This window comes from Corvus kubaryi, unplaced genomic scaffold (assembly GCF_017639235.1).
Source record: "Corvus kubaryi isolate FWS band 111438036 unplaced genomic scaffold, C.kubaryi_AGA036_p1.0 37308, whole genome shotgun sequence".
Classification (NCBI taxonomy): Eukaryota; Metazoa; Chordata; class Aves; order Passeriformes; family Corvidae; genus Corvus; species Corvus kubaryi.
The window spans coordinates 14,710,012-14,737,132 of NW_024581096.1; the positions used below are offsets into that span (position 1 = coordinate 14,710,012).

Consider the following 27,121-nt stretch of genomic DNA (forward strand, 5'->3'; position numbering starts at 1 on the left):
CTGCCTTTGCTTGCTGGTTTACTACCCAGTACCTTCTCTGCTTGGAGGTAATTACCAAAAGGAGTCAAGGAATCTTTCCAGCTTCCCCTGAAGTCACTGAACAGACTATTTTAAGTCTTTCTCCTTTTGGCAGTTCCCCCTGGTCCCTTCACATCCTTTTTTACTCCCCTATTTTCCCAGGGTCCTTCTCAAACAACTTCTTTGATAACATCACAGGAACAAAGCAAGGACCTAATATTGTCTTTGTTGTACATATGCAGCACTTGGCAGAGCTGGCTCAATCTTGGATCCAAGAGTCCCCTTTTTGGCCAGTCTGTCCCAACACAAACTCACAATTTGGGGCACCTCCATCCTGGCACCCTCCTGCAGGAGCTGTCTTCTGTGCTCTCTGCAATTTTGCTTTTTCATCTTAATCAAGCCCTGGAGGTGTGTGGCAGCACAGACATCACACTGCCACCATTCCTGGGCAACTGCTCTGCTCACTCCAAGTGGGAATCATCCCTGAGTTTTGCTGAGAGACAGGGAAGTAGGAGTAGGGGATGCTGCAAAATGATGCCTGCAACGACTGTGTCTCACAGTGTCTCACAGTGACTTTTTAATGCCCATGAAAAAGCCCACTGCTCTTTTCCACTTCTGGACAAAACCCACGATGGGCCGACACAGCAGTCCTCACACCACCACGGTAAAAATCACATCCATGAACACTGCTTTGGCAGCTAAAAAAGTGAGTGGTGCTTCCCCTCCTGAGCCTTTGAGGGTGATGGGAGCATTGTTGGTGTGGCTATGCTGCTCCAGCAAAGCAAGAGAGGTTTGCAAAGGCCATGTATCACCACTGACATTTGCAGCAAGGAACAGTCTGGTGCTCTTGCACAGAACAACCCAGCAGCGTAATCACACTTGCTTTGCATTCATGTGAACAGCAGGACTGCCCACAGTACCAGCTCCTCCCTCCATGCTCTTTCCTCTAGGAATGTCTGGGTTTATGATTTGGACCTTAACTGGCCACTTAAGTCCAATGCTTCAGGTCAGCAGGAGACAGAGGAATTCCCCTCTCCCAAGAATTCATGATTCTGGGAGCAGAAAAAAGCAGAAGCAAACCCACATGCTGGCCAGGAGAGGGGGGAGCGATGGGAGGAAGGGCTGGATGAGGAGGCTGTGGCAGAAAGGGGAGGTTGTCCATGGCTGACACATCCAGCCCAGCTGCCTGTGAGCTGTCCCACTCCATGGTGTGAAGCAGGAACAAGCAGAACTGTGTGATCAGTGTGATGCTGCCCTGGGGTGGGCTGCAGTGGGTTGGAGTCCTGGCATTGGGGGTGTCCAACCTAGCACATCCCATTTGGGAAGCCTTGTAGGGTCAGGATGGTACTGAATCATCACACAGGTTTTTAAGCCAAATTCTGTGGCTTCAGAAAATTCCTCCCCAATCCGTGTCTTAATTTCCCCTTCTGCCTTTTCCTTTAGACTCTGACGTTTGTGTTTACTACCAGAATTGGGGAGGAATGGGAGGTAGCTTCTCTGTATCCCCAATGCAGCACTGGAGTCCATGTCCCTGGGTTTCAGAGACGGCAAGAAAGAAAGAGGAGGAAGAGGCTGGTGAGTCAAAAGAGCCTTTTCAGAGGGCAGCAGCACCTGGCTGGCAACTCAGGGAGGTCAGGCACAGAGGGAAGAGGAAGCAGCTTGGGTCATATGGACAGAATAGGGATGAACTCTGCACTGGAGGGCTGAGCAATTATTCCCCTAAAAAAGTGAGTGATACCACATCAACTGCAAAGACATCAAGAGATGACAAATTCCAGCTCATCCACCATACATACAACATATTTCACAGATCCCTGCTTCCAGCAGGCACTGGCTCAGACCAACACAGGTTGAACGGCATCTAGAAAGCAGCCAAAAGGCAGAGACCTGCTTGCAACACTCTGCTTTCCTCCCTGACCAAGAGGACAGGATGTAGCCATGACATGTGACAAGCCATGCCATGCAAGGCTGCTCCTTGGAACATGTGGAGCTGGGGCATGCTCAGTACAAAGCTACTCACATTGTCCAGCTGTGGAGAGGAAGAACATCCAGGGTTGGGAATGCTCTAAACAAGACAGCCCAACACGAGCAAAAATGCAGCACCAAGGTCTGAGCTACAGCTCCAAACCTCCTCACGATTTCTTGGCGTGGACCCATTGAGTGATCTCCTGTCCACCAGAGGTGAACCTACTCTTCCTACACACCCTACACACCCTACACTTCCTACACACTCAGCCACACAGGACATCGAGTTTCCCTGTGAACCTGACTGTGGCCCAGTCTGGTTTTGCGATCACTCTCCTCCACGTCTCCCATCTGGGGCAAACAGCAGCGCTGGGGAGCCACTGCTGGTCCCTGCTGACACAAGGTTCTGTGCACACACTGCTGGACTCTGCTCTTCATGTCCCCAGAGCAAGACCAAATTTCCCCATGTGGCTTGGCACACGGGCTTATCTTTGATCACTTGCTTTTGACAAACACCCCTCTCCCTCCCCTGAATCACCAGCAGCCAGGCTGCCCAGGCTGGTACCCTGTGAGCTGGTGGAGAGAGGGGCACAGAGCCTGACATTAGCTGTGCTCGGCAGTCTGTGTATGGCTCCCGTCAGCGCAGAGAAGACCATCCTGGAGAGAAAACAAGCAGCCGTCACCCTAGGGATGGTATCATAAACCATTTTAATAAGGCATTTTTCTCCCCCTCCCCACCACCCTAACTCATGCGAACACTGCCTTGTTCAGTTGGCAGAAAATGATAAAGACCCCCAGGGAGTGCAGGAGGGGGAGAAAAGGGACATCTGTTTAGAGCATTTCTACTGCATGGCTCTCCCAGGCTATTTCTATCTCTTCTTGTCAAAATTTATCAACTGCGTAATTGTTTAAACAGCATTAAAGTGCTTGGAGCAAGAGCAACTGGAAATTGTCCTGCAGTTGCCTCTGGTACTGATGCTGACAGCTCAGGAAGGGACTGGGGAGAGAAGGGATCCATTGGGCATGGGAATCCTCTGACTCCTTTTCCGGGGGGGTGACACCACCCTGTCCTGCTAACAGGAGGAAAATAATCTCACTTTATCCTGGTGTGCTTCCCTGCTTTCCAGGCCCAAAGCTCTGCTCCTTCTCCTCTGCTCCCTCTCCTGACCTGCTGTTAGCACACATTTAGTCTGCTAAATTATTTACAGCAGACGCAGCGGCTCGGGAAACCACAGCTAATGACAATGTCATTCACGCTGAAGTACCCTGGACCTTGCCCTGACCCTGCTAAGCCCTTGGCTGGCACCTCCCTGCCTGACTGGGCCCCACCGTCATTCCCAGCCACCTCCAGAAGTTTCAGAGAGAGATGGAAAAGCTTTGGATATTGGGAAAAGATGAGACTCTGCTGCTGCCTGCCATCTCTTCTCCTTCAGATATGAGGGATGTGGCTACAGAGGATCCACTGTGGGGTCTTCCCACCCCTGGTGAATGGTCTTCCCATGCCTGGCCTGGGTCCCTGCAAACACGGGCACATGTGGGCAGTGACAGGCAAGAGTTATGCCCTGTGCTGGTGACACTGGTGGGGTTTCTTCTTTCAGCACCTTCTGGGAAGCAAACAGTGATCTTATATAAGTACCAGAGGCGTTTGGAGCTGTGGTGGAGAAAGGAAAACAGCATTCACATGTGGAGCATCCACCCCTTTGCTCACTGCCCCATGGCTGCAGCGACAGGGGGTGGCTGTATCCCAGCCTGTTCCTCCCTTCCCAGGACCCTGAAAGCTGCAGACACATTGCTGGGGAGCGGCAGGAAGCTTGCACCAAATATTTTGACAAGGGGCACTTAGGAGCAGCTCAGATAAAATCCTTCCTGGAGCAGAGGCCAGTGCAAACAGAGAACCAGTGTGTGTCCCCTCCAGTCCCCAAAGCAGTCACCGTCCCCACCCATGGCCACCCTCCTCCAGCCAAGGAGGGTTTGTCTTCTCAGCCCTAGGCATCCCTAATTCCTGGCACTGAAGAGCAAGGGTTGTGGGAAGCTGTTTAGACTGGACTTGGGATTCTTTAATTATGGAGCTGTTTTTGTCATGTTAGGCAGGATAAACAAATCTCAGGAGAGCAGAAGGAGGCTGTGCTGCCATCCACCCTGGACATGGGATGGTGCTGCATGCAGCCTTCAGTATCTGTGCTAGGCAAGGATGGGGAGGGTTTTCCGGGAAGCTGCCAAGGCCCAAAGCCCTTTTTCCTTTTCTCCTCCAGCCCGGCAGCTGGAACCGGGCTCCCTCTCAGTCCTATCCCATCAGCTTATTCCCAGCCCAGCTGCAGGAGAGGATGCACAGTGAGCCTCTGGGGCTCATTTCACACGTAGGTCCAAAGCTCAGGATCTCAAATTCACTAAGAGGGTTCTTGCATCTTAATCAGCCTCTCTGATGGACACTCCATCCCTGGCTCTGGCTGGTCACCGGCAACCCTGGAACTCTGACACTGGAGGAGGATGGCAAGGGAGTGACCACCTTCTCCCCTTCTCAGTGCCCTTGTGCTGCATGATACTCCTGCCATGACTCTGGTGGAGCCATGAGCTCCCCGTAGCACCCAACACAACATGGGCTCGGCGGTCAGTGGAGTCGAGTGTGGGGCCACATCCCTTCAGGCTGGTCACACTGGCCACCTCCTGGGCATGCTCTCCCTCAGACAGCATTGGCAAGGCCAGGACAGAGCTGCTGGTGCTGCTGTCCCGAGCCGTGGCTACTCATAAATGCCACGTGATGCTCTGCTGGCCCCACCACTGCATGTTCCTCACCATCCCCAACTCCCCTGCGGGAAGCGGAGAGCTGTAAGGATGGGAGAGGGGATATTTTTATTGTTTCTGACACTGGCTGCCCCAGATTATCATGTTTTACGTAGCGAGCCAAGGAAGCATCACTCTGCTATGCTGCAGCTGGGCTGGCTGCCCAGCCCAGCGAGGGGAAGGCGGAGAGGAGCAGCAGGGCGCGGGTGTGAGCGTACGAGTGTGTGCACACGTGGGCCATGGGGCACGGCTTCATTCAGCCCTTCCTGCTGCGGCATGCAGCCTCCAGCCCCCCGAACGGGGCGGAAAGGTCGCCTGCTGCCTGCAAACGTGTTTGTTTTTCTAGTCCGGCTCCTAATTCGATTAGGACTAATTGCATTTGAGAGCGTGGTGGGGTTTTTGGGTGGGTTTTTTTTGGCTTTCTCCTTAAAGAGCTGGGATAATAATTTGCATACTGTTACCCGGTACACCTTTCCAGCTCTCAGCCGGGCCAAGACCTGAAATCTGGTCGCAGGCAGCACAACTCATCCATTGAATTTTCCCAGCCATGAAAAAACAGCACAACATGGGAAGGCCTGCACACCTTGTGAAATAAAGCCAAATTTCAATAAACGAAGCATACCTGCAAGCTTGTTGACACTCCCTTTCTGCAGCTCTCAGGAATCAGGGGGTGATGCCTGACTGTGAATCACCCCAGGACCACTGCACCTACCCAGCCCCCAGTGCTGCCGGCACATGGGGGAAAAAAACCCCTCCATAGTAATGAACCCAACAGCCCTGGGGTGCATCTCCTGATTCTGGAATACCAGCAGTCATTTAAATTTATTAGCTCCACCCTTTGGTCCATGTTTGTGTCCATCAACATGTAGGTTTGGTCCATGTTAATGTAGTCCTGCCTCAAGCAGTGCTTGGGCACAGCCTTGGGGTTGCCCTTGTGCAGGACTATCCCCAAAGGGCAGGAGCACACTGGGAGGGTGAAAGGGATGAATCCAATGGGCAGGTGCTCTTCCCTGCCAGCTGGCCCTGGTACGAGGGAATGGTCGCAGTCATGTTTAACTTGTTGCTCCTGAAATAGCCTAAGTTTACATCGCCATGGGAAGGGATTGGAAGAGTTCAGCGGGGAAAAATCCATAAAAAGGGCTTTTTTTAAAAAAAACAACCACGCTCTGGATCACAGATTGCTGGATCACAGACCGCTGGACACAAGCAAGGAACCATCTGCATACACTGACCCCAAGCCCATGCTTCTTCCTCAGCATCCAGGCAGGAGCACCAGCCTGACCAGAGGCACCCTGATCTGAGGCAGAGGCATCTTCACCACTGGCTGCCAGAGCCAGCCAAACTTCTGTTCTCCCGAGCTGGCATGTCATCAGTGCCCTTCTGCAGTTTTTTCCACCCAACCAACCCATGGAAGCAGGCAGGCACACACCAGTCCCTAGCACTGCCTTCCTCCACTGTTTAGCCAGTGCCCGTCACGGGATGCTCATCCCTGCCCTGGTAGAGCCAGAGGTGCACGTCTTACATGGAGAGGTCACTACCTCCTTGTTTTGCTTCTTTATTTTGGATAGGTGAAACAGAAAAAATGTTTTAAAAATAACAACAAAAATAGATGCAGACTTGTAGTACAACCCTCTGGTTGCAGCTGGAGCCCAGCTGGGAGGAAAAAGACTTCTAAGGCAGAGAAAAGGGAGGCTCTGATTATTTATTAGTGGCCGATGTTTGATTGTTTGCTAATCAGTCCAGAGAACACTCAGGCTCTCCTGGCCTCCCGCTCACATGTGGTTCCTGTTGCTTTGCCCCTTTCCCCCTCCCTCTCTCTGGTTTTGCTTTGTTTGTTTTTCTGTTAATTTGGTTGTTTTTTCCATGTCATTTTCTGTCAAACCGCATGTTTTTTCCTCTTTCTCTCGCCAGCCGCTGCAGTGACAGACATGGAGGAAGCAGGCTAGCCTGGGACTGCTTGTACTCTGCCAGTCCCTTTCCCACATCCATGGCCTGGGAGGCAGCAATGCCCCTGGGACTAGCACCAGGCTACAAGACGCTAGGCCACCACTGCGGCATGGAAGACGACTCCCCTGCCTGCATCCCGATCTGTGCCCCTGCTGCTGGAGGGGATTCTGCTGTATTTCCTCTCCCATGCAGACCCCATCCCTGCTTGCACTCCACCCCGTCAGGCTGCAGCCTTTTTGGGCAGCAGGATCAATGATGAGGGTCAGATGGATGTCCGCCAGGGCTTGGGCATCCCCAAAGCAGGACGGAAGGGCAAGCAGGCAGAGGTGCTGGGCCAGGATAGAGATAAGGAGGTTAGAAAGGGACAAAGGGATGGGAGTGGAAGGAGGGTGCCTGCTCTGGCTGCCTCCCTCTCGCCCTCCCTTCTTTGCACACAAGGCCTCCCCACTCCCATGTGCGCTCTCCGGCTTCTGGCAGCCTTTCCGACGCGCGTTTCCACTCCTCTCTGGCCCATTAGCAGTATTTTTATAACATTCTGTAACACACAGAGCCGTGTGCCAAACCTCAAGAGTGCATTATTTCCCAACGTCACTGTTATATCCACCCCCAGGCCCTCCGGCTGCGTGTTTCCAAATGCAGAGCTGTGGCTTGTGGGGGCAGCCAGGAGCCTGGCACCACACTCCCGTTACCCAGAGCCTTGCCCTCCCTCCTGGCCTGCTCCTGGTGCTCAGCCCTGGGCTCAGGCCAGGGATGCCTGGTGTGTCAAAAGACCTGGATCCATGTCCTGCTTCTGGCCACAGTTGGGCATCTGCTGTTCTCAGGCTGCAGGGCAGGTGATCACTGGACATAAACACCTGGTTGCTCTCCTGTGCTTCACCTCACACTCACCTGCCTGAAAAAAGGGGCAGACCAACAAATCACTGCTCAAAGTGCCCTGGAAGAGGTTTCCCCTGGAAAAGTGCCAGCTTCCCCCAGGCCAGTTTTTGCTGAGGATTCATGCCTTGTAGGTGGCTGATCTGGGACCTTTAGCGATAGACAAGCCTGTGGGCCCTTCCTTCTCGCCATCCCTGGATGCACACTGTCCCACTGCATGTGCACCAGTGTTCCCATTTCTGCAGTGGGCGAGACAGCCCAGCTACCCCCAGCCTCTGCAGGGTGCTGCTGGGCTCTGAGCCACATCCCCCATGATGTGGACCTAGGTGTCAAACTCTTCTCAAGGACCAGATGAGCTACCTGTGCCCTCCCTCCCGCCTGCTGAGCCACATTTATGAGACACCTTCACACACTTGTGCCTGCACCATTATGTAGCATCCTGGCCCCTTCAGCATTAAATCCCCACCCCAGATATCCTCTTGTCCCTCCATAGCCACTGGCATATCTAACCAAAGCTTCCTGCTCCTTGTGGGCCAGAGCCATTACAGATAACACCATTGAGAGTGGCTCAAATGCAGTCCAAACCTGGTGCTGAAGCTTCCCCATCCCTTCCAGGAGCTCCCCCTTTCAGCACAATCTGATCCCCTGTAGCTATTTCCTAAGCTGTGTTCCAATTCTCATACTAATCCACATTTTCTCTGGTTTAACTCATAATTTCCCATGTGGCATCATAGCAAATACTTCACTGAAGTCAAGACAGATTACACTGACCACATTTCTGGGCTTAAAAAACTGGTTCCCTTATCAAAGAGAGCTATCAGGTTAATCTGCTGTGATATATCCCTGGCAAGCCCCCCTTGTGTTTTTTTCCCATTTTCCATTTGTGTCCACATCTTTAATTGCTCCCTCTTCCAAGTGCACCCTGCGGCCCCACTGTGCTATGGGGTCAGGCTGTCTGATCAGGACTTTTCCTTCTCTCAGGCATAGGAGACACATCTCACTGGGTACCACCACTGACCTCTCAGCTGCTAATGAGCCTTGCTAATGAACAGATGTCCTCACATGGGGATGAGGTTCTCCCCAAGCCTTCAGGGCATTGTCTTCTTTGACGGTGCCCCCACAACAGTGGATCCTCTCCACATTTTATGCTCCCTCCTCTCCCTTAGCATGTGCTGCCCTTGCTCTCAGCATCGCTCAGACCCGGTGGGGTTCATCTGGTATCGGGCTCTGCCGAGCTTACTTTTAATCTCCCCTGAAACCTGTCTGCAGAACCAGCTCTGCTCTTCTCTCCTCGTTTGCTCTGCATTTATATGGCTAACCCCCCTTTTCATTTCCTCTGCAAGGTCTTGCTCAGCTTGACTTCTGGCAGGTCTCCCTTTATCCCTGTGCTCGCTGACCCCCACACCAGAGCTTGCTTTGCTAATTGACACCCTTTCCTGGTCCTTGACCCTTCTCTGCTCCCTCTCCACATCCTTCCTCGGGTGTTGCATGCTCAGGAGCACCCCTGCATTGCCTGGGGACCACATTCCAGGTACCATCATTTATTTAATGAGATCCCCAGCACTTTTCCACGTGCAGCCCCAGCCTCTCACTCTCACTGCAGTCGTCTTTCTTGTTGCCCCAGTAAAAGAGAAAAATGCAGGCACAGGCCTGTTTTCATTTAATTTCCCATGCAATTGAAATGAAATGAGTCCAAGATCCCTCAAATCCCAGGTTTGGGCTCCCAATGCACTCAGCTGCAGCAGCGATGCTACCACAGGGCCATGCTGCAGATCTCCCTCGAGTCACCCTTCTCCATCTACATGCCCAAGCCCATCTCCATTCCCTCCTGGGATGCTCCCAAACCCACTCCTTCGCATGAGTCCACACACCTCCAGAGAATCAATCAATCATGCCCAGCAGAGCCAGCACATTTGGGGTGGGGTGGGGGAGGCAGGGGCTGGGGGTGCAGTGCTGGGAAAAGAAACCCTGCAGAGAACATTAAATTAAAATCCAGCCAATTAAATTAATTACCACTAAAAGCGTCTCACCTGATTAGTTCCTTGCACAGTTAATTGTGTTAACAACACCAGACATGTGTTTATTTATTTGTCACCCTCTCTCCTGGGACCAGTGGCCCCAGCAGTGTCCAACTGGGTTTCTCAGCTGCCCAGTGCTCAGGGGGCTGTGAGTCTCCAGCAAGTGGGAACACAGTAATAGAAAACAGCAGGATTTGGGCTCTAATGCTGAGCAATTCCCACGGGTCCCTGAGTGGATTGACAGGGATTACTATTAGCGAGCTGCTTAGTAGACGGAAGAGCCATTGCAAAATCACGGTGATGCCACAGCTGCAGAGGAGGTGGCTGGAGGCTGCAAACCTCTCCCCACTCCCCGTTTCCTGCAGACCCGGGCTGCAGCCCTCTGTGCACTGGCACAGCCTGGGACCTCTCCGTAGATGGGATCTGGTGAGCACATGCCCAAGCAAAGGAGCTGCACAGCCTCCCTCTGCTGCTGCCTGCACCAGATCCAGCTCCTGCCTTTTCCGGCTCTGAACTAGCTGTGAACACCTCCTGACCAGACAATGCAGCTAAAAAGCCCCTGACTCATTTGCTAGGCAGCAGCAGTGGCCATTTTGCCTGTCATACTCCCAACCCCCACACCTGCTCACTTGCCCTGTGCTGACTGCTTCCCCTCACCTGCTTCTCATATCACCTACCAGCTCCTTCCAGCACCCCTTCTTGTTGGCCGACACGCCAGGATCCATCCCACATGACCCTAAATGAGTTGGACACTGAACAACATTGCTAAAATTCAAATCCCTCCTCTAGGTGCAGTGAACCCCTCATGCCTTATTTTCAGGGCTTACACAGACCCTCCTGTGACCCTCTGTCCCTGGACCATGGCCTAGGATGGAAACACCACCCTGGCTCTGACACAAGGTGCAGAAGGTGAGACAAGGAGTAGAGGAAGGCTCTGCTGTGTCTTCCAAACCTGGGAACATAACACCCACCTACAAACACCATGACACATCCCTGGATGGTGGAGCTCCCAGCTGGTGCATCACAGTTACCATCCTGCAGCCGGCTAAGCCGGCTGGTGCTCCCAGACACCCACGGCTGCCAGTTGGATACGCTGTGCTGCAAAACACACAGTTGCTATCAGCTGTACAAACACAGCAGCCCTCAAAACACACAGCTGCTATCAGCTCTCAGCATCATGTGAAATATAGCACAACTCTTATCTCCCACGCTGAGGCCTGTGAATCGGCACATCCCGCGTAGAATGCAAAATGCTGAGGGACAAGCAGCTGTCCTCCAGCACGCCTGTGCAAACCCAGGGATCACCAACACCTTTTGGTTGCTCCTCTGAAACAACCACACTGCAGTAATGCCAGCCAGGGCTTGTCCTTGCTGACTGCAATCCTCTTTGACTGCATTTTCCATCTACAGAGATGGTTTCTGTGGCACAAGACTGGATGGAGAAGCTACATCCCTTCTCAAATTATTCCTGAGGCACCATTTAATTTACTGGCTTTGATCCAAGGCTTGGGGCAGAGTGGCTGATTCCAGCAGGGATTAGTATGCCATGAGGACCTCATATGGTGGTGTGCAGCTGACAACCCTATGTATGGAAAGTAGAGGGGTTGGCATGGCAGGAGAGGGGGCTGTGAGGAGTCAATATGGGAGCAGAAACTGCCCCCCTCCACATGACATGCTGGGGTACTCACTTCCCACCTTCAGGTAGGTCTGGTATTTGAGGTGCCAGGAGGAGCCCTCATAGCAGGAATACTGGCCACTCTGTGACAGGTCGACATTCTTCAGGATCAGGTAGGACCCATTCAGGTGGGACTCATCGATGTCAGTGCCGTTGGCTGTCCAGGTCACGGCTGCATCCCAGTCCATGGAGCCACACTTCATGGTCACGTCCGCACCTACGCGCTCGTACTGGGTGTGGCTGTCTGTGGGAAGGAAGAGGAGAAAAACAGGTGAGCTCAGAGCCTCTCAGCACAGCTGCCTTGGAAATAAGATATTACCATCCCATCCATTAAGTAAGAGAAGGATTGAGGCATGGACTGACACTGTTGTTGGCCAGGGAAGTCCAAGTTCTTCTCCTGTCCCCAGTCATGATTTATTTTAGGCTAGAGTGGACAAGTGATCAAATACCAGGGGATCAGTATTCGTGGACCACCTTCACCCACAGGATGGTTTCCTCTCACCTTTGCTATGGAGAACACATGTTAGGGGTGCAAGTATGGCTCACCAGCCAAACACCTCACAGCACAGCCAGGCACACAACACATTGCCAGTCCTGTATCTAGGTGACTTGCTGCAGGACAAAAATCAAACACACGCATCAGAAACTCCCATCAGAGATACAACAGAGCCCCAGGACTTGCCACCAGCAAACTCCACATATTTACTAGCACAGATGGGAAGCAGGTAACTCTCCCTGCAATTCCCTATCCAGGAAAGCAGATAGGAGGATTGCAACCTAACCATGCTGTGGAAAGGCACAGCTGCTTGGTGCATGCAGTGCTGTTTGTCTCTCTGTCTGGGTTTTCTTTTCTTTCCACAAAAAACATGATGCCTTGCTGAGCTGTTTGATGTAGCAGCTCACGAGTGGGGCAACACAGCTCATTGGGCACCAGCTGCCTAATTGAATTTTGTCAGGTTTCTGGACAGGAGCTGGAGCTGACATTCATTAATGATCCTTAGCAACTGAATATTTCCCGTGTTGCTACACTTGGCTGTGCTGAGCTGCATGTGGCAAGGATAAAACCATGTGAGTGTGTGTGCGTGACACAGGGTGAAGCAGCATGGGAGGATGAATGGGGATGAGGTTCCTTCAAGGCTTCATCAAACCTTTGTGCACAGACAAGGGTGGTTCAGTTCTCAAAATTCTCTTGGGCTTCAAAACCACGTTTGACAAAGTGCCTTCCAAGGAAACTAAGCAGCCCTGACACATGGGGAAAGTCCTTGCGAGGATTTATAGCAGCTAAAGTCACGAGACCAAAGCTATCAAATATAGCAGTAGAAGATGTCACTGCTGAAATGACATCTCAAACCCAAAATGGAAAGCACCGTAACCCGAAAGCCATGAACAAACCTGTCCCCCTGCTGTTTAGGAGCATAGCACCACTGGAAGCAGGGCAGAGGAAGGAAACTGGAACAGCTAAGGTTGGAAACAGATCCCATGTAAGGATGGTTTAGTAGACTCAAACCTTTCACCCATAAAAGGAGACAACCAAGAAAAGATTTGACAGACACCTTAGCAATGATGAGTGACAAGAAGAGGACAAATAGAGAAGGACAGCTTGCTCTTTCTCCTAATAAAATAAGGGGGAGCAAAACAAGCAAAAGAAAGTTGTCTTTTTTTGCACAAATTGTGATTAAATTACAGAAATCTATGTCCCTCAGATGCTGTTGATGTCAGCACTGAAGGCGAGAACAGTGAGTAAATGAATCCATAGCACAAGACATGACCTAAAACACTGAGCTGCCCAGTGAGCCTTGGGAGACTGCAAGCAGCTGATGGTGGAGACAGATGGGAGAAGTACCTCCAAGGCTTCTCCTCTCTTTTCTCCCTCTCCAGATGTCAGCTCTTGTGTCCCATAGATAGGTGGAACCACATGGGCACGATCCAGCCGTTCCTTGTGTCTAAGCCCACATCCTGATCCCATCTGCAAAGCTGGCTCTGGATGTGTGCCTGGCAGGTCTCAGCCCTCCTGCAGATGGTCTGTCAGGACACCTGCTCCTGAGAGGAATAGAGCAACTTTGGGGATGTTATCCCTGCTGGGAAAGGGGGTGCTAAGGACAGGGGCAGACTGGTTTGTAGTGAGTAAGATGCTGATGGAATGCCTCAGGACCATTTGTGACATTTAGCCAAGGATGGAGACCTTTGGGAAACTGTGCTGATCAGAAAAGTGTATTTCAAGGGTCTTTAAAAAGCTGGGAGCATTTACTGAAAGGCAGAAAGAGGGAAGAACATCTAAGATGAAGCATCTGTGTGAGGAGGGGTAGCTGGAATAGGAGCAGATAGATAGGCAGAAGTGGAAGGAGACAGTGGGTGGATGGATGGATGGATGGATGGATGGATGGATGGATGGATGGATGGATGTGTGTAACCACAGACAGATGGACAGCAGGCTGGATGGGCACAGATGGGATGGAGGGAAGGAGGGATGGAAGGACAATGAATGGGAGCGGTGCTGGGTGGATGGCTGGCTATTTGAATGGCTCTGGAGGTGGATGGATGGTTGGATGATGAATGGATGGACACACAGATGACTAGGCACATGTGTGGATGGACAAATACAGATATCAGAGTTTCAGTAAGAATTCAATCATTTTACTGATGTTCTCCTCTACTTTCTTTTATTGCGTAAGGTAAAGAGGTTTTGTCTTCCCATTTCCTGCTGGCTCACATGTGACCATTGACAATCTTGTCCTTACACTGGGAGTCCTGCTTGGCATAGACACTGAAGACATTGCACCACCCACCAGCCTGGCATGGAGAAAGGCTCGGTGCAGTGATGGACCCACAGACCTGTCTCCTTCACCTGGCTCCTGCCTACCTGATGCCTATTCCCAAAGGATTGAGATGGGGGAAAGCTCTGGGATGCTCATCTCTACCTCTCAGGACTGTGGCTGAGAGCTTGTCTGTAACTAGTGGCTGAAGGACTAAGTTGGGAAGGAAAAAAGTCACCTTGAGTTATTTCCTGTTTGTCCTTAAAATGGTGCAAACACACCGGCATTCATCCAGAAGGGCTGAGGGAGCCATTCCTGGAAGACAGGTCTTTGAAAGTGACGCTCCTTTCCAAGGCAATGATTTACGGTTCCTGATGAAGGAGAAACCCTAAACACAGCTTCAGAGGAGGCATTTCTCCCAGCAGAGTTTGCTGATGATCTTACTGGAGCAGAGACAGGTCCTCATGTCCTCCCTTGTTCCATGCCAGACGTGGGAGTCCCACCCAACCACAGTGATGTGCACATGTGTGGCAGCCCCTTTGGGAAGGGGCACCATGGGGACAGCTCCCCTGGAATGCTGGAGCAGTCCTGTCCTGCATTGAGTTCTGCTTTAGGATGGGGATGGGCAGGGGTGACCAGAGCTCTACAGGGACCCTCCACTTGCTGCAGGCTGGGAATGGGCCGGAGCCCCTCCAGCCCACTCAGAGCTCCACTGCTCCCTTGAACAGGGAGGAAAGGGTGGTTTGTCCACACTCCTGGTCACTGGTTACACATGGGATCAGTGACCCCAATGGTGCCTGTGCTGCAGGTCCAGCCCTTTTGCATGGACATCAGCTGGTGACATGGATGGTTGAGGGCTGCAGCTTGGAAGATTTGAGCTGGACATGGGCAATAATCTTTTCTCCTGGAGAGTAACAGGGTACTGGGACAGGTACCCACAGAGAGGGAGGATCCTCATCCATGGGGTTTGTCAGGGCTCTGTTGACAAAGGCATGGCTGATCTGGTCTTCTGCTGAGGACAGACCTTTTCCAAGTGGAACACTGGACTAGACACTTCCAAAGGTTCCTTCCCAGCAACACAGATGTGATCAGTGGCTAGAATTGACACCTCAAGATGCTGTCCTATCCCTACACCACCCTGCTTCTCCAAAGTGTGCTGCCTTTTGTGGTGGCTGGTTAGCCTGTGGTATAACAGACAGAGTGCTCGGTAAGACAGTCCCTATTACAGAGAGCTCTGCAGGTCAGGGTGAGAAAAGAAGCCTCTCCTAGGACGCTTTGTTCTGTTACGGTAATCTACCCCCGTTCTGCTTCCCCAGTTGGCTGTTGGCCACTCTGCCCCCTTGCGACCATGTGTGTTCCATGCCATAGAAAGTTCTCCACTCCAGGTTGCCCCCATTGGCCTCTGCCCCTCCCCACTCCCCCAGAGCTCCCCCACTGGTCCCCATTCCCTAGTCCCGCCTTTGTACCGCCCCCGTGCCCTCACACCATTGGTTCCTGGTGCTAGCCCCACTCCTGTACTTAGACCTGAGTTTTGTATTGTTCTGGGTCTCTTGCCTCTGGAACCCTTCACAGTGTAGAAGCAGCAAGCTGCTCCTGTGGAAGTCTATGCGAAGACCCTTCTTGTATCTTTGCTGCCGACTTATATTACTGAAGCTATCCGTGCGTTTGTGCGTGCGCGCGTGTGTGAGCGTATGCAGCTGATCCTGCTGAGCGGCTTCGCTTTGGAGACACCTTTAAGAGATCGCTACACCCCGCGCTTGGGCACAGAAGCCACAGAGCCAGAGCGATAGCCATAGCCTTTTGGGTCAAGTGACATCACAAGGCTGTGATGTCATCATAGAGGGGCTGTGTTGCTGCACCCAACCAGCAACATGCCTCTCAGCATCCAAGCCTGCCAAGGGCCACATCCTCTGTCAGGCACAACATGGCTTATGACTTGAAGTCCCAGACCTAGAAAGGAGCCAATCATGATGCATAATGGGGGCAGAAATTACATCTTACCCACAGCTCTGCAAAACTGCAGTGGGGGGAAGATGGGAGCCAGTTGTGGGATAAATACACACAGCTTCCAGCAATGAACCTGGGGCAGCTTGGTGAAATGAGCTGTGACCTGCTTTGCTGCACTAAGAATGATGAGTGACAGCTGGATAGGTCCTGCAAGTGCAACAGGGACCAACGGGACAGCAGTCCAGCAGAGAGATGTGGAGGGAAGATGAGACAAAGCAGCTGAGATGTGGGGCCCATGAAAACATATTTGATGCTTTCCAAACCCATCCATCTGGAAATCCAATGGAAACCTCTTCCTCATTTTCCTCCTTAATGAATCCTGACCTACATCAAGGGCAACAGCATAGGGAAATCCTGCTAAAAGCTGAGGACTGCCCTGGCATGCACTGTGCTAAAAAGGAGCAGAACTCCTCTTGGGACCTTCCATCTCCACTCCTCTGCCTGTGCCCCAGCAGAGGCTCCCACCCTGCCAGCATGGGCAGCTGCCAGCCATGGCAGGAATGCTGCTGGGCACTGGCATGTGTGGAGCCACGGATGTGGCACTGGGGGTCTGTGCCCAGACGCCTGAGGGGTCACTGGAACAGCGAGCAGAGGAAGTGGCGAGGATGGTTTGCATTCCTGGCACCAGTGCTCACCACAGCCCTTCAGTGGGGGTCTTTCAGCCAGGGCCTGTGGCAAGACAACATCCAGCAGACACACACGGCCAAAACCACCCTTGCTGTGACAGTGATTTGTGGGCAGACTGGGACAAAGATTCCCTCTGAGCGCTCTGCCGAAATGCACTGCAAGTTTGTGGCTTGTGTAAGCAGAGACCGAGCAAAAGAAAGGCACTGCAGCATTTTTGGGGAGAGGGATGAGCACTCTGCAGGTTGCAGAGACTCTGGCTCTTTCCTTCTTTTGCAGATGGTGAAGCCAAAGCAGTGAGAAAGGCCAGGTCCTCACTTTCTCTGATAGGACATGGAGCACTTCTGCAGTGGGATGGAGAATTACTTATGTGCCTTTGGACAGAGGCCTTCACATCACCCCACTGGGCCTCGTATGTCCCTCCCACAGCTGAGAAACCAGCCACAAATAATTGTCTCAGCAGCTAATTAGCTCTCTGTGTACACAATAAATTATACATTTAATATTTACACAGTGCCAGGGCTATGCCAAGAGCTTTCCAAGCATATAAACCAGAAGGGTCTTTCACTCCACAACTTCCCATGGTAAATGAGATGAATCAGCCCACAGGAGATGAGCAGGGAGCCCCAGAGGATGGAGGGGGCAAGAGGACAGAGGGGTGTCCTGATCAGCCTCCAGATGAGGATGTTCCTGGCCTCCTCCAGCCATGGGACAGGGTAGTGGCACAACCCTGTGGCCTCTCACTTGCTTCAGGACCCATGCCCACTGGCCTGAGCAGCACCAACTGTGTCCAAGGAATGCCAGTGGCTCCACTCCCATGTACAGCCTGACAGCCCCTGAGGTCTGCCCTTCTTGAGATGAAGCAGTCCCTGGCCCTGGAGAGGGTTTCCTGACACCAGCTTCCCAAAGCATACCCCAGTCTTGATCTCCTCACATCTATTCCCTGTGATGCCACTTGGTCTTCGCACAGCTTTTCTTAACAGCAGAAATCTTCCTTCAGGGAGAAGAAATTTCATGCTTAAAGAGGCACTTCTTCTGCAAGTGATTTAAAACTGGGTACATCTTTGTAAGGAAACAAGCATAATTAAGTGTCATTGATGCAGCCAAAGATATGGACTGTTCCAAGTTAATTTTGTCCATTAATGAAGAGTTGCAGAAAGCAGAGCCCGCATTTGTTTGCTCTACTTTGGTAAATCCCTGGAGTCAGCAGCTTTGCTCTTGACAAGAAAAAATAATTAGAAAGAAACTTTAATTAAGAGATAACAGATGGGTGCTAAAGGACTTGTACTCAATCGCATCATGACAGCCTGGAAGCAGACCTTGGTTTACTTCAGGAGCATTGTGAAGGAGGGACTTGACCCCTCTGATATGCTTGGCTCAGGGCAAGATCCAGGGCAGGAAAACCTCTTCCCTCAGCCTGGATGTGAACACAAATCATCCTCCTGTGAGCACTGGCAAAGCTCTGCTGCCCCCAGAGAAGTTCTGCTCCAGCTCTTCAGCAGCCTCACCTTTCACCTCCCTCTGAAGCTGCATCCCAAATCCAATTGGGGATGTCCATCATGGCATGACAAGGGCCTTCGTGGCCCTTCTAGCTGCTCAACTGCACAAGGCTGGTGCCTCTCCCATGAGCCTTAATACAACATCTACTGGGTCTTTCTGAGGATGAAGGGACACATTTAGCATCAAAAGTTGCATTGTCACAAATGGTATCCAATTCATGGGCTCCCTCCTGGACTTGATGGTCCAGCAGTGGGGGGGTGTGATGCCTGCACTGCTATGAGCTTGACATGCCATTGCCCAGGCTGAGCTCCAGGTGACACAGTCAGGATGGCAGCACCATCAGGATGGTGTCACTTGCATGGCTTATGCACTGGGGCCAGCAAGGCTGTGCAGTGGCAGAGAATCAACACCCTCCACGGAGAAAACACAGTGCTAAACCCAGCAGGAAACCAGAGAACAGAGACCCACTGCTGGAAGAAGAAGACACACAGTCTCACAGCAGAAGTGAGGGCCAAGTCTTTGCTGCAGGACTGGTTCAGCTCCATGGGATTTAGCAGCTCCCTGTGCCTTTTGGGCTGTGGGCCGATGGGGAGCCCTGGCTGGCAGACACGGTAGGAGGATGGGGAATGCTGCCTTAGCAGACAAGTAAGTTAAGTGTCATTCTTCTGCTTGTAGCATATCATCAGCCTGGCTGAATCAACACCTTTGGTTTGGTCTGGTCTGAGTGGGATTTCACCAGGGCAGAGTGTGTCCTCCCTGTGCCCTATTATGTCTGTGTCTTCTCCTGGTACTGCTGCATTCTGCAGCTCTCTTGCAGCTCTTTAGATCTGACATATCACATCAGCCCAGAACTCCACACTGGCAGTGCTCCTGGCTGCAAGCCAGAAGGGCTCTGTGTCAGAGGCAGCCTTGTTTCCCTGCATGCCATCAAACCCAGCTCTCGCTGGGAGTAGTAGGAGCTGTACAGTGATGTGCTGCCCCAAGCACAACTTGACCCTGGTCACAGGGGACAAGCAAAGCTGAGAACAGCAACCAAATCCATCCTGCCTCTGTAACAGAGCCTCCTCAGCCATGCATGGGCAGGAGACCACAAAGGAGCTGCCCTTTCCCATGGCTTCGGGGTAGGAGTGAGCTCTGCCCAAGGATGCTAATGCTGGTGTGCACCCATCTGCAATGGTCGCACACTTCTATCAGGGATCATGTTGTGTTGGCCCAGCCAGAACCAGAAGATGCACCTCTGCTGCTACTTCTGCTTTTCTGTCTCAGCTGCTCTACAGCAGAGAGGTCTGGATTCTTTTGGGCTGGTGATCTTGGCTTTTTGGGTTTTTCCACAGGAGGCTTTGTTCTTGCATCCCAGGAGGGGACCTGAGTTCATGTGTTGATCTGCTTTCCAGAAGGTCTTGGTAAGACCATCACTTGGATGTCTGTCCTAACTCTTCTAGTCCAAGTGTCCTGGGACTCCAAGTGCTCTCCTTGCTGCAACTTGCTGAGCTGTGACACTGTTTTCATCCTAAAGCAAGGTTGAATGGGACCTTGCCCCCTTGGCTTCCTTGCGAAGTCAGCTTGAGACGACTCATCTTGAGGAAGTGCAGTTGCTTGGCAAAGCAGCAACTCCTCCAGTTCCCTGCAACTACATCGGGCTGCTCCGGCATGTGGGGTGGTATGGAGGGAAAGGTGTTTGGAAGAACAGAGGAAATGGCACTAAGGGGAACCAGCACACAAGCAGGAAAACCCCACCAACATCCTCCAGGCTGGGCTCACTTGAGCCTTCAACCTTTGCTGCCAAATGACCAGTGCTAGCACCACGGGTGAGTTAGAGGCTTGTTTTTTTGTCCTGCTTTTTCATGCAGACAGGACAAATAACTCTAGGCCACAAAACAGTGCTTAGATCAGGCTTTTCAATGCCGTTTAGGGGGAAATCAATATGATTCAGAATTAGGTGCCCAAATCAGAGCCATAAACACAAGAAAAGCTCATTGTTGTCCAGCAGTAGCGTGAAGACGCCTCTATTTACCAAGGTTTGGGGAGGGAGAGGTGGGGGCAGAGCCAGATAGAGACATCAGGGTGCCTCACTCCTCACCAACCTCAACCTGCCTTTCCAACCCGGTGCACAGCACTCCCCATCCCCGTTCACCAATGCCCACACGCCCGCCCTCAAATAACAGCCTTGCTCTGCTCAAATATACCGGGGGCGACCGCTATTTGTTCACATAACAACCCAGCTCCTGCTTCACCTCACTCAGGGCTGCGGATTAGTATCAGGCATTGTGCAGTGTTTTTTTATTAGCACAGAATTATGGAAGTCAGAGGCGTAAAAGACCTGTTGGGTCCCACTCAGTCCATCCTCCTTCTGCCAAGACAGTATTGGTCCCTGCAGCATATTTACTATTTCTCCAGTCTAATTTTACATACTGTACAATCTGTGCAGTGCCAAGTTACGATCCCTGTGTGAGAAGCAGAGCTCTCAATTTCCAGGCTCTTGGGTGTGTAAAATCACAACCACGATGCTAAATTAACTTTTTTTTCCCTTGCATTTAATCATTTAATAGCTCTAAAATTCAGCCCCTCAGGCTCTTTCTGTCTGTCTGTTGGCTTGGGTTCTGCCTGCTGTAGGCCAGTGGCTTGTCGCTTACAGATGTAATGCTCACGCCCCTGGGTGGATCAGCAGCAGCTGGGCTTGAAGCTGGGGTAACTGCAACTTAACACATGAACTTCTGTGGCCTGAGGATGGAAAAACTCCTCTGCTTTTTTAACCACAGGTACAGGAGGTTCATCCTCCCCTTTACTGCTCAGCCCCACAAGGAGGAGGCACAGAGTGCACTGCACACAGGGACAGGACTCAAAAGCATCACGGAAGCTGGACTGAGAAATCAACCCCTGTTGTAGCACCAAGACACACGGGACAGGGCATTCCCTGGGGCTCCCAACAGAAGCACCACAACTTTTCTCTCCACCTGTAACCTGTAACCTGAAGGTTACACCCCAGGGCTCATTTCTTCCCAAAAGAAGGATTTCTTACCCCTGCACCAAGACTTTTCTTGTGCACATGGCTAGAATAGCAGAGGAACTGAGCTGCTGCCAGTGCAGCACAGTGAAGAGGGTGGGAAGAAGAGATGCTGATAAAATGGGAACCGTTTTCCCAAGTTTGAGGGGTTTTTTGACCCAGTCACCATCACTCCTCCAAGTAACACCTGCATATCTGGAGCCCGGTGCTGATTTCAAAACAATATTAAAAATAAGGCACTCATCTTCTCTCCCCTGCAGGGGCTGTATCAACAACCAAGGCAAGGCATTGGGATTTGCACTGGTAATAACGAGATACTGCATTTGCATTTGACGCCTTTCACTCTGAAGGATCCTCAAGCAAAGACAAGCCTGGAAAGGATCACCGGCACGTGCTGAGCTGTGTCACAGCCAGAAGAGCTGCAGCCCACCCATCACACAGTACCTGCTGGGTGCAAGTACCTCCTGGGGGAAAGATGGGCCATGGCATGCTGGAAAGAGCATTACTTACACCAGAGACACAAAATAAATAGCTGAGTATAGCTAATGGAGCACTACAGACCACACAAAAAGACCCCAGGACAGAGCTCCTGGATCTTGAGCAGAGCTGAGAAGCAGGCTCCAGCTTGGGGCTGAATGAGGCTGGGACTCTGATTAAGGGCTGGAAAGTGTATCTGAACAATGGACATCATGACTGCAGGGTTATGGTCCCCAAATGCTTTCTGAGCTGCTTGTGGGGGCCAGCACTATTTGGGAGCCCCATAAATCCACAGACTGCCTGAGTATTTACAAATTACTCTGCGGTCGGAGAGCTATCAAAGGTGGAAGTGCCTTTGGATTTGTTTCTGGGCAGGTAGGAGAGATGGGGTTTTCTGCACACTACATGGATGATTCCAGCAGCAGGAAGTCAATCCATGAGAGAGCAGGGGACTGAAAGTGCACGGTGCTTTGGGGCATACGGACAGAGCCTTTGCATGCCTTCTTGCACAGATCATAGCATCATGGAATGGTTTGGAAGGGACCTCTGAAGATGATTAGTCCAACCTCCCTGCCATGAGCAGGGACAGATGTGCACGTACTACAGAATCATAGAATGGATACCTCTTGTTCATCTATCTGCAAAGCACAGTGCAGAAGCTCGCAGGGGATAACACCACCTCAGAAGAGAGAGACTTAAGACAAGGACAGTAAGCCAGGAGCTTTCAGCAGGGTTGTTCCCATTCTTGGAAGGATCACAGAATACTTTCAGAGGAGGGAGCATGCAGGTCCTTGAGGGACTGTGAACTGAGCCAGTTCCTGCCTAGCCCTGCTCCCTTGCTGGTGCCCTAAGCACCAATGTCCAGCACCTTTTCCAAAACCTGTGAAGAAGATGCTCTTAACCAGCTGAGCATTTCCAAAGCAGCTCCCACTGGCTGGCTGATTGCCTCATCATGCAGAACCCTCATGGCTTCATCATGCAGAGCCTGAAAAAAACATGCTGTAATTTCCATTTGATATTTATGGTCTCTCTGCTTCTGGAAATACCTTCTCCTCCTCCTCCTCTTTGACACAGCCTTACCTGCCTGTCTACCCACTGCCATTCCCTCTCCATACCACTTTTGTTGCCATCCATCTGATTAAACTCTCAAAAGCAGAGAGCAGCACTGCTTTTGGGAGCCCAGTCTGCCTTTGAGAGCATCTCCTAACCTCCAATAAGTGATGCTGCCATTTCAGAGAGCTGTCAGTTTGGTGTGGTTTTTTCATTCCCTCTGTTGGGGACAATGAGCAAATGTTCAGGAGCAGACATTTATTCAGTATGACTTGAACCAATTGCACATTATTTCCTAAATTTCAATGTTTAAAAGCTTTGAGTGTAGCAAAACAACAGCTAAAAGGCCAGTTATGTATCATTGACTGAAATACAAGTAAGTGTGCCCCACTCTCTGGAGAGCTCTTGAGTTTGAAGCAGAAGATTTTAGGGAAGTATATTTTCTGAGAGTAAGAGTCTTCAGAAGCTCACCATGTCCAGAGCTCCAGTCATCTGAAGGCAGTACTGAATTACAACTATTATTAGCACAAGAGATACTTGAATTCTGGAATTTCTGTAAAACGTTTTGAATTCAGGTTCAGAAGCATTTAAAGGACTTGAGAAAATATCTTTGGCTCCAAGTCAGAAAAGCACTTAGGCAAGGCCTTAACTTTGAGCATGTGTTTAAGTACCTTGCTGACTTGGGGCTTTTAACCCCGGCGAAAAGAAATCAAAGAGGAAAGAAAAGCGAAGGAAAAAAATTCTGGTGTACATGGAAATCTCCAGACAAGCCAAAATAATAGAGGAATCTCTTCTGGAAAGTAAGAAAACAAAAAATAATAGCAATTTGCTTTAAAATTAAACACTAGAGGAAGCTTTCTGGAGGAGGGGGGAGAAAGACTCCCAGAACAAATGGAGTATTTCAATGTAGCCTAACGCCAGCTTCACTCTCTTGCCTCTTCAGCATTCAGAAATTATTTATTGCTGAAAAAAAATCCCAAACCAAACCCAAAACCTGCTTCCTCCTCCCATTTCCAGGCGAAGTGCAATGGGAGAGAAAAAAATCTTGGCTTCGGCAGTGAAAAAAACATCTCTGAAATGAGTCGGCTGTGAAAGACTGTCTCCATCAGGAGGGAGGGAGAGGATAAAGGATGAGGGAGTGAAGGGTAGTAATGAGGAGGAGGAAATTGCCCAGAGGCAGAAGCCTGCAGACAACTGCATGCACTGCCTGCGAGGGGGGAATACGAGAAAGTCCTTAAGGAGAGAAAATCAGTGCAAATCTATGCACACATGCATACAGCTACAGGCAGAGAGCGGCTGTTCCCCTACCTCCAGTTCGAGATCATGAATAGGAAAACTGAAGCACAGCAATAAGAGGATGCTCTGCAGCCCACCCAGGGAGAGCGGCTGCAGACGGCAACGGGAGAGTGGCCACGGGAGCGGGAATGGGCGAGAGGAGATGCCCCGGCTACTCCAGGATCTGGTGCTTGCAGCCCCTCCCGCAGCTCTGGCACAGCCAGGGCAGGCCCAGGGTGCCATGAAGTTGAAAATGCTGCTCTGCCTCCACCAGGGCAAAGGTCCAAGTTTACAAATATTCTCTGTTAAAGAGGGAAAAAAGCCCCAAAACAAGCAAGTTCCTTCCTTCAGAGGAAAACAAAGGTTTTCATGTGTTTTAGGGTGTTTTTCCAAAATGTCTACGCTGAGTTGTACAAATAGCTTGCAAAACATTTGCTTCTATAAGGGGAAGGGGGGGTCAATTCAAAGTGAAGAACCTAACAATTTCTGAAAAATACCAAAAAGACAAACTTCAGCCATTCCTTCCCCTATGCTTCATCTCTTTGTTATCTCCCCTGACAGAGAAATATGATTTTGTAAAACATTTAGATGTTGATGGGACTTAATTTCCAACAGGAAACAGCTCCCCTGAGGATTTTGCCCATCAGCTTTGCCCAGGACAGATTGGCAGCAAGCGCTTCTCTCCCTGATGGGGGTACCCCTCATGGGAAGCACAGGGGATGGAGGCAGCTCCTCCTCAGCATTCACACTGCCACACTGCCTGCAGCCCCCCAGGGATGTCCACCCTGTCATCCACTGCTTGGTGCCGGCACACAGCAAGATGCAGCGCCTGCCAAAAGGATCTGACAACAAAAATGAGTGAGATGAATGAGAAGAGCATCATTCTCCCTGCCTTACACATGGAGCTGAAGTCCCCAAAGCAGATGAAATAACTGGCCCAGGAGAGTTGTTTTCATCAGAGCTAGGCTCTGGTTTTCCTCCTTCCCTGTGATCCTATGGCACCTAGTACATTGACACCAGGGTTTGGTCAGGCTCTCCTGACCCTGCTGAAATACAAAACCACAAAGCACTGAATTAATTTCATCCAGTGCCTTTTTATTCACCTGGGACCCCCGTATGGCTCTTGGGATGCCTGCACTCGGGCACTGCAGGGATGGCTTGTGGGGCTATGGAACAGCTGCTGCCGTGTGCACCAGTGACTCCCTCTGAGGCACCAAAGCAAAAAGCCTTCCATAAATACTGGTTACACTAAAAAACTCCTTAGGGCTAAGCAAGTCAAGAAAAATGGCGCAAACTCACTGGAGGAAGGAAAACACAATTAAATCACCCAACAGCCCGTATCCACTAATCCCTTTTGCTACCAGGCTTGACTTGAAGGTCTCTGCCTGCTGACACCCACTTTCCACTCCTCATCCAGCCCTGACACTGCTTTCCCAGAATCCTGGCAAGGTTTCTGGGCACACATGTGGGAAAGAAAGCCCCCCACCACAGCCCTGGCTCCCAGCACACAGTCACAGCCCAGCACATTGTGCAGGGACAAGCCCATGCCACAGCACAAATTAAAGGCACTGAATGTTTTCAGGAGGGTTCGGTATTCACCAGGCTGGGAGACACATCTGCAACATCAGGTAACAGCATTAAAAGAGCTGTGAGCGCTCATGGCGGCTCTCACTGTGAAGTTCTTCATTCTGGAGCTGTGATTTAGGGCAGGATGAAGAATGTGATGGGATTAAATCTGTCTACCTAAATCCTGAAATTTTCCTTCTGGGTTTACATCTCCAAGTCCTTCTCATAGATCAATAGAAGGATGCTTGGGCCCATCTCTCTGGAGCTGCCAAGAAGAAAATTACAAAAATATGGAGGAAGAAATGCGTCACGGATACAAAAGCCCATAGACTCAGAGAGCTCTGTGGAACAGACTTGCTCAGATTACAGAGTGAAGGGGATCACTAACACAGAGGTTGGGCTGTCCACTGGCTATCTTGCTCAGATGGGGCAGACACTTCCACTTTAAAGTGACTGATTCAGCCCCACAACCTGCTCCAAATTTCCTGGGAGACAAGGCACATCCCACTTCTTAAACAGCACTTCTTGGTGGCCCAGGGGTGAACTGACCCTACTGCCATGCAAAAGACATGAACAGCACCTTTGATAAGCTAAGACAATGTCAATACCCAGAAAATAAATAAATAAATAACAAATTTCAAAAAGAAAAAACCAAAAAGTTAGAAAAACCCCGACCCTATACAGACATGCAGACAGATGTTTCTTCTAAAATGACATGACAGCTTCTGAAAGTCCCATGTTGCTACTATTCCCCCTCGGATTTTCCTTTCTACCATGCTGCGAATGCAGCAGCTAGGTAACTTTTGAAGAGCACCAACCAGCAGCGTGAAAATAGCTGCAGTGATTATATTGCAACACTTCACTGCTTCCCTCAGCTGCAGCTCCCTCCTCCACTGTTGGAAGTACAATCAATGCTAATTAATTAAGGGCCAGAGCCTGCCAACCATGGTCGCACCAACTTCAGTGCTGCTTCCTGAATATTCAGGGCTCACGCTCCATAAAAGCAAGGATCAGCCTCCAGCAACTGGGGTTGAAAACAACAGAAGCTCTCTTTGCAAACCAGGAGGGATGGACAGGTATGTCTGTGTCAGAGCTGAGACCTGGAGGAGTCATCTGAGCCAGGACAGACCCCAGTGAGCTGCAGCTGTAAATCAGCAGTGAGGCATCCCGCAGGCATCCCTAAAGGCTCTCCCCCCAACAGGAACCACGGAGCTGGCACAGCTTTTACGCCCAGCCAAGGCTAAGAGGAGGGTGCTTGCATGGGACCAGAGACAGAGCACGAGCACCCTGCAAGACAAAGGATGAGCAAAGCCCTTTCTCTTAGTTCCCAAAGTGATGTGCCCTGTGATGCTGGGAGATGGGAAAGCAAGGGCTGGGTGTCAATGGACAAAGATGGAGAGTCTCCCTGAGAGCAAAGGGGACAGGGAAGAGTCACAGGAGAGTGAATGGACTTCACTGGATCACCAGTGGGAACAGTACTGGAGCTCACCAGCCGGTGAGCCTGTGGCTGTGGTTCCTAATTGTGCCAAAGGGCTTGTGTGATGCTCTGAAGGTGAGCAGGCACCAGTGGGGAATCCAAGCTCCTGAT

The 27,121-nt window shown here is 51.1% G+C and overlaps 1 protein-coding gene across 8 annotated transcripts in view; it reads right to left on the reverse strand.

Moving 5' to 3' along the window:
- CNTFR (ciliary neurotrophic factor receptor) overlaps positions 1-27,121 on the reverse strand; it is a 206,537-nt gene that overhangs the window by 45,982 nt on the left and 133,434 nt on the right. For all 8 annotated transcript variants that reach the window (XM_042028689.1, XM_042028688.1, XM_042028691.1 and 5 more), the window contains one exon: positions 11,291-11,521. In XM_042028689.1, coding sequence (XP_041884623.1) covers positions 11,291-11,521 — 231 coding nt within the window. The remainder of the gene's footprint in view (positions 1-11,290; positions 11,522-27,121) is intronic.